Source organism: Drosophila bipectinata, chromosome 3L (genome assembly GCF_030179905.1).
Source record: "Drosophila bipectinata strain 14024-0381.07 chromosome 3L, DbipHiC1v2, whole genome shotgun sequence".
NCBI lineage: Eukaryota > Metazoa > Arthropoda > Insecta > Diptera > Drosophilidae > Drosophila > Drosophila bipectinata.
Window position 1 is genome coordinate 10811542 of NC_091738.1, and position 7770 is coordinate 10819311.

Genomic DNA, 7770 nt, shown 5'->3' on the forward strand with positions numbered 1-7770 from the left:
CCAAGGAATTTTAGCACTTTGCCAGCCAATTAATGGGTTAACTTTCTAGCTGAAATTAACACAATGGGTATGCTATGGAATTTACAAACGGAATCCTCAATTTCCAAAGGAATGCCTGGCTCAAAGCCAGGCCAAAGTAAAATGGGCAAAATCCTTAACGTATATTCACATGTGGCAAGTTCAGCTCCCTGTCTTGGTATCGGTGTAAGCGTGTGTGTGTGTGTGCGTTTGCGGGTGTTGGTGTGAGTGTAGAAATTTAAAAGTGTGTGGGTGCTTGGCTCACATAAATGTCAGAGGTTATGCTGTTAATGTCGCTTTTATTTAAAACGGAAATCGGACAAAGAACACAGCGAGAAGCTGTGCAATAAAAAATAAATTAAATGGAAAATGCACAGAGCCAAAGGAAGGACAATCCAGGATAAGAGGAGGACAGAAGGCGAGAGAGCGGTAAGCTGTGAGCGGCGGGCGGCTGGCGACGAGCGGTGAGCGGTAAGCGGGAGAGAAGGCGCGAATGTGTCACGGATTTCATTGCTCATTGAATACGCATTCATTTCACAAAGGCAAAAAGGAGCAGGACCTGCCAGCCATTCAGGCAGCCGCCTCAATCGAGTCACTCAGTCTGCGTACGTAAGCAGCGAAGGACACAGGACACACAGACACACAGACTCATACAGAGAGCGACACACAGGCACAAATACAAAGGAGAGTAAGCCACAGGACCCGCAGAGAAAATCAAAACTACGCGCACACATACACACAAGCCGAATTTCTGACAAATTTCCATGTGTATGTGCGTGTCCTGCGCTGGCCCTTTGTATTAGTGCGTGTGCCTCTGTCTGTGCCCGTGCCTGTCCCTGTCTCTGTCCCTGTATGTGTGTGTGTACATTTTGTTGTAATTTGCCATTTTGGCAATTGCAATCCCTCGCATTTTATTGAATTTTACACGCACACCAGAAGGCCAGAAAAAGGATTCGCACACACAGAGGCAGGACACACACTCCAACACAGAGAGTAGGACTGAGACGGAGAGCGAGTGGCATGCCACACACTCAAACAATAACAACACTTTTTTGTCATAATATTTTCATATTATCCAGCAACTTTGACTCTTGCCAATTCACAATTGCACACATTTTTGCCAAATTCAACTTTTACTTTGGCTTGCGGCTTCAATTCTCAACTTAGTTTCTCGATTTCTGCATATTTTTTGTGATATTGTGGGGAGGAGCGGAGTTTTCATACGCGTTCGAATTGAGTTAAATCGCAGGAGTCGCTGCTGCTGCTGGCGGAACCGCCCTAAAACAGTCGGGAGAAAAACTGAAAATGAAAATTGCTGAAAAATTCACCCAAGGCAACCAGCAGAAGCAGAAGCAGCAGCAGCAGCATGGTAGCGGGAAAATCCGAAGCTTCCACGGAAAACCCATTATTTTTTGAGGGCTCCCATAAGGAGAATCTTTTGCTCTCACACACACTTTTTCTCTCTCTGGCGTAAAGCTCAATCAATAAGTCGAATCAAGGGAAAGCTTCTCTCTCTCTCACCAACAACAGCACCACCCATCCTAGACCCACCACCCCCAACACCACCCCTTGGGGCTATGGAAGCACATGCAGAGTTTGGAACCTTTCGTGTTCTGTGTTTGTTTCTCCGTTTTTTAGCGAATTATCAATGTTTTTCCGCTCAAAAAGCACACACTCTACGGATAAGTCACTTTACGTTCGACCGTACGCCCTAAACACGGACTAAATTCCACCGGAGGATTCTTTGGCTCCACCTTGCACTGGGGGCTTTCGGGGTTTTCGGTTTTTTTCAAGTTGATTCGCTTGGAATGCGCACCACACGTCTGACTGCCAGCCTGGCCACAACATGAATGTCAGGTGTGCGATGCCATTCCGGCTCTGGCTCTGGCTCCGTACTCGGAAGCGTACTCGGATTCGTACGGCGTAGGCGTCTCTCCGGGAAGTCCTGAGAGCCGGAGAGAAAGTCCCGATAACCCGTATTTTTTATGAGAGTTGGAACTGTCCACTTGCGGAGACAGCCGAGAGGGTGGCAGGTCTTTGACAGCTGCCAGGACATTGCAAGTAACAGGGTTGCAAGCAAAAGCTTTCAGAGCTTTAAAGGATATGATGGTAACTGGATGAGGTATTAAATATGTATTTAAACCTTCAAAGTATTTTAAATTCAAAATTTTAGAATTTCGCCAAATAAAAACATTTAAAAAAACTTTTTAGACTCTACAACGTTTTCAAGTTTGTCAATGGAAAATTGAAGATAACTCGTTTTTAATATAATATCTTTTAATAACATTTTCAATTTTTTCCAAGGGGTACTCCAACAAAAATTATAGTTTTCAAACTTTCCCCACTTTTGCTCCTTTCGACTGCCATAGCTCAGGTAATTTCTATCCGAGCAGGAAACAAAGTACCGTTTTGTTATCAGGAAACCCAAAAGCGACTTTCCTCATTCAAATTACTGCTTAATTATCGTTTTTTAATTTTTCGAATTTTTTCCTAGGGGTACCCCTACAAAATTGAGGGTTTTCGCAATTCCCTCACTTTTGCTCCTTTCGATGGCCATAGCTTAGGTAATTTCTATCCGAGTAATAAACAAAGTACCATTTTATTATCAGGAAACCCAAAAGCGACTTTCCTCTTGAAAACATTGCTTAAATATCGTTTTTTAATTTTTCGAATTTTTTCTTAGGGGTACCCCTACAAAATTGAGGGTTTTCGCAATTTCCCCACTTTTGCTCCTTCCGATGGCCATAGCTTAGGTTATTTCTATCCGAGCAGAAAACAAATTACCGTTTTGTTATCAGGAAACCCAAAAGCGACTTTCCTCATTGAAATTACTGCTTAATTATCGTTTTTTAATTTTTCGAATTTTTTCCTAGGGGTACCCCCCACAAATATTTAAGTAGTAATTTGAATAAGGAAAGTCGCTTTTGGGTTCCCTGATACCAAAACGATACTTTGTTTCCTGCTCGGATAGAAATTACCTGAGCTATGGCCATCGGAAGGAGCAAAAGTGGGGAAATTGCGAAAACCCTTAAGTTTTGGGCAATAAGACATATTTCTGGTTACATTAAAGAAGGCTACTATTATGCAAAATTGTAAAACCCTCTGCGGGATATAAGAATCATAGTAATCCTTCAAACAAGCCGACGTGGATGATGGTAATCACATTTATTTCTCAAGAGGTCTGCACTTCAGTTGTAGCACTCAAAATCACCCAATCGGGCTCATCAATCTGTCAACTCTTTGAAGTATTTCTATTAGAACATAAGGCCACTTGGACGCAGGACACAAAGGACCTGCATAAGACAGAGAGGGAACAGCCTCTCAAGGTGCAAATTAGCAGAGCAGTGGGATAGCCTCGAGGGCCCGAAGGGTATTTAGATCTTGAAGGCAGCTGCTTGGGCCCGCAGAAACTGAAACTTGTTGACAAGGCCGAAGCCTACATCCTGGCATATCCTTATGCGGGCGCCACAGTACCGGAATGCCTCGTGCCAAGGTGCAAACTGCAACTTGCCTCGTATCGGTTTTCGAGATCATTTTATTATTATTACCGCGTTTTATATTGTGCCACATTTGGGCACAGATGTTGGCTGCTGCATCACCCCCTTAAAAAAGGACACCAAAAAGAGGGTAGTTTCCGGGCGGCATGATTTTACACAATTCGATGCGAAGAGATGGGATGGGGGGTCTATGTGGCAGGACATCTCCTTAAATGGTATATGAGTCTTTTGACGCTTTAAATTGATTCACACCGCACACGCAACTGCCACCACCCCCTCACAAACTCACACCCTTTCATCCTAATTTTTAGCTGCTGCACCCTCGCATCCTGGCATATCCTGTTCGTTTATTTTTTATTCCGTGCTGTCATGCATTTGTATTTGATTAAGCATTTTTTACGCGTTTCCGTTGAGGGCATTATTAGTTTGGGCCCGTTTAGGGTTTCAGTTTTGGTCCAGCCACACCACACACACCCTCAACTACACCCCATCGCAGTACACTCTTCCCCAGTTTTTGTTGGTGTGTGCTTAGGCGCAAGTTGCATCTGCCCGATGTCCGTTGCCCATTTTCCCGAATCCACTTCCGCTTTTCCGCTTTCCCAGCGAATGTGTTTTGGTATTTGCTTTCGGTCGAAAACCCCAGATCGATGGGCCATGTCAATGGCCTCTAATGGCATTTCATTACAGGCCTGCAGGAATTATTATGGAGTATCTGCCAAGAAACAATCATCATTATTGTTTACTCTGGACCTCGAGACCTCGGAACTTGCAACAACCCCCACATGACGATGACAATGATATTCGAAATTAAAAAGCAATTATTTGCTCCTTTGGAGGGTTTGTATGTCCTGACAAACCATCAAGCCCATCATCAATAAAATAAGTTTTCACATTCAGTTTTCCGTTTTTATTCAAGTGTTTTCATAATTTACAATTTTTATGGGGCTTTTCAAAAGTTGAAATTTTTCATTGGATTTTTGTATAAAAATATGTTGATCTTTAAATGTAAATTACGTATAAAAATATTTGGTACAGAAATCTGCCTTTTCTTATTGTTAATGCACTCTTGAGCACAACGATCCTTGTAAACTTTAGGCTTAGTAGTTAGTATCACAATCGAATCTCAACCGATATGGTCCTATGTGTAAATAAATATGATATAGCTTAGTTATAATTACTTGCTAGATTGAGCGAAAGTTTCCCATTTCGTTGTACTCTGCGGTTACAACCAAGATATCTATGTTTATGATACAAGCTCACATGCTAAGGAACGTTAGCGCTGTGATATCGATCCCGATATCGGGATATGGCTTACTATATATTGCTTTAAGTACACAACCGCCGGTTCTGATGCCTGGGGCCTCTATAGCTAGGTTGTACTGTTAAATACTTTGACTGGTAGTGTGACGCTGGTCTAATGTCCGTTTCTATCCTAATCTAAACTAAATTGAACTGATTATAAGTGAAATTATTAATGGGGGAGTTGCTCCGTCCCCCGCCTTAAGATTCTAAAAAATGACTAGAGTTCACACTCGACTTTGGTTCACAAACTCACTGGGTTTGGTCTTCAGTTATTAAATATAAACTTAGAATTTGGAATTTGGTTTTTGCTTTTTGGTGTTTGGTTTGAACTTAAAAACTATTACTGCACAGATTCGCCTGAATTTTGGTATCGGTATGCAACCTAAATAGAAATAAAGCTGTATCCGAAATTGAAGAATGATATATGCCTAAATAGATATATATTCGTAAGAACCTAAACTAAAATGACTAGAAGGAATGCAAGAACTTTTGACTAGAATGACATGAGAAATGTTAGTAGGAAATTGGGGTGGAAATATGATATGTGTGGAGGATGAAAGATGAGGAATGCTTGAGAAATGGTTGTAATAAAGATGATCGGGAAAGATGAGTATTTGAATGAGTCATGGCGAGATAATGATTTATGAAAGTGTCAGGGCATGATAATGGTGAATAATGAAAGTCAGGGATAAGAAGAATAGCTTTAAGATGGAGTGTTAGTTTCAGATAAAAGTTTATGAAAAGTGTTAGTTTGAAAAATAGCTATGAGGGTTATAAGTTATGAGAAATGTTAGTAATGAATCTTTGGTTTTTGATGTTTTTTGTTTGACTAGAGTTCTTTGCACTCCCAACTGTTCCTTAACTAATCCTAATGACTAGAAGTGTTTTTGAGATCCTCCTGAAGCTGACTAGTGCCAAGATTCTTTGGTTTACACTGACTAGAATTAAAAGTACCTACTGGGAATGATTGCCGAAGTACGGATTACAAATTAGAGTCTGACTAGAATTGAACTCATCTTGCGAACGAAACTGAATCGGTTAACTAAACTAAACTTTACATCTAACTAATATTAAAAACGGGTAAACTGAATTACCCTTTTCATAATAAAACTAATTCTTTGGTCGGTTTTAGCTGCAGATATCCCAAACGTGGAATGGGATTTTTGGTTTAACTAATAACTAAACTTAACTAAACTTTCAAGTAAAAACTATTGTTATTTTTGGTATAAAATCTCACTCGATATTAGTGGGCCATGGTGGTGTGCTGGATGACGGAGGCACAGTTCCGCAGATTGGTCAAGGCCGCGGCAGCAATACTCTCCTCCTCGGTGAGACCGTGCTCCACGATCTGGAGGCGCCCGTAGCCGGCGGATGAGGTCGAGGTGCTGCAGTCTGAGAGGTAATCATTGTCATAGTCGTAATTACTTCTGGATGCCGTGCCCACAACGTAGACTCCCTCATCCGAGTGCGAGCTGCTGGCGGAGGACGTGGAGACTCCCGAAGAGCCAGCCTGATTGAAGTGGAAACTGCCAGTTATTGTGGTTGTTGTGGTGGGTGTGGGGATGGGTGGTTCGACTGGTTCCTCCCCCAGTTTCGCCTTTTTCTGGTGAGTCAGTTGGTGTTTTCTCAGGTAGGCAGCCCTCTTGAATTTCTTGCCACACTCCAGACAATCAAAGGACACTTCTTCGGCATCCTTTTTGTCAGCCAGCTGCTGTGGTTGTTGTGTCTGCTGCTGCTGTTGATTGATGGTGTTGCGATTCTCTTTTTTGGAGGAGGTGGCGGCCTCCTTTTTCGGCTTGTGCCAGCGACGATGGGAGGCCAGGTTGGCGGGACAATTGAACTGCTTACCGCACTCGGGGCACCTGTACTCGAGGAGCACAATGCAGGCACATCTGTGCCGCGCCAGCCCGAAGGCATCCTCAAACTTGATCTTGCACAACCGGCACACATAGTCCCCAATCACATTCTTGATGGCCGCCAATTCAGCCTTAGTCTCCTCCGTGATCTCAACGATGTTGTACTTGGGATCTATGTCACCGTTGCTGTACTGCATGGTGCCATCGGTGATGTCCTCCAGAGGTCGGATAATTGTGCCGGAAACCGGTGAACTGGTTTCCTCGTCGAATTTAAGCTTACGTGTGGCCTTATTGCGTGAGGGCTTGCCGGAGGAGGTGGTGGGCTTGTTGGTTTTTGGCGCAGAATCGGTCACCTGGATGGGTTTCGCCGGCGTAGCTTCAATCTCGACAGCGGATGCTTCCATTTTGGACATTTTGGCAGGTTGCTGATAGCCGTCATCAGTGTCGCAGCTCAATTTTCGTTTGCTAGTTGGACTTTGTGGTGGGGTTGGCGGTTTCACTGGATTTAGGGCCTCGTGCTGCCGCTCCGGCTCCGGCTCCGACTCCGGCTGCTGGTCCTTCACCTCCCTTGGCTTTTCCGGCTGGATCGGCTGCACATTTTCGGTATAGACCTCCGTGAATGTGGTGGCCACCGGCACATCGCAACTGGGCACTGGCGATGGTAGTTTCACCGTGAGATCCAGTGGAATTTCGCACTTGGTTTTCAGGTTCAGATAGCGACTGCGGTACTTGGGGGGCAGGGAGGCCACTGTGGTCAGCAAACCGAGGCCGTGGGGCATGCCCTTGTGCTGCAGCTGGATGCCGATGCTGTGTGGGTGTTTGAGGGTCTCGGTTTCCGAGTGGGTTTGCATTTGTGTCTGTGTTTGGGCCATGGCATCGATAGTGGATAACTTAAACGCGTTTGGCAATTAATAAAACAGAACAAAACGTAGAACGTGGAACGGTGAACGGTGAACGGAGAACGTAGAACGGTGAACGTAGAACGGAAGGAAACTTAACAACAAACTGATAACGCTGATCCTTGCGGACTGAGTGAACTCCCAAAAAGCGGCAGGACCTCTAGTCGGCTCGACGTTTCTGCTGCGAATGACGTTGAA

At 44.0% G+C, this 7770-nt stretch overlaps 1 protein-coding gene across 1 annotated transcript; it reads right to left on the reverse strand.

The window, feature by feature from the left end:
* Positions 1–4399: 4399 nt before the first annotated feature.
* nerfin-1 (nervous fingers 1) lies at positions 4400–7770 on the reverse strand. Its single transcript, XM_017236911.3, has one exon. The coding sequence runs from the start codon at positions 7543–7545 to the stop codon at positions 6061–6063; it is 1485 nt and encodes a 494-aa protein (XP_017092400.2). The 5' UTR covers positions 7546–7770; the 3' UTR covers positions 4400–6060.

What these genes read in the sequence shown, in the direction of transcription:
- nerfin-1 (XM_017236911.3), bottom strand. Translation starts at nt 7,545, where the DNA reads ATGGCCCAAACACAGACACAAATGCAAACCCACTCGGAAACCGAGACC.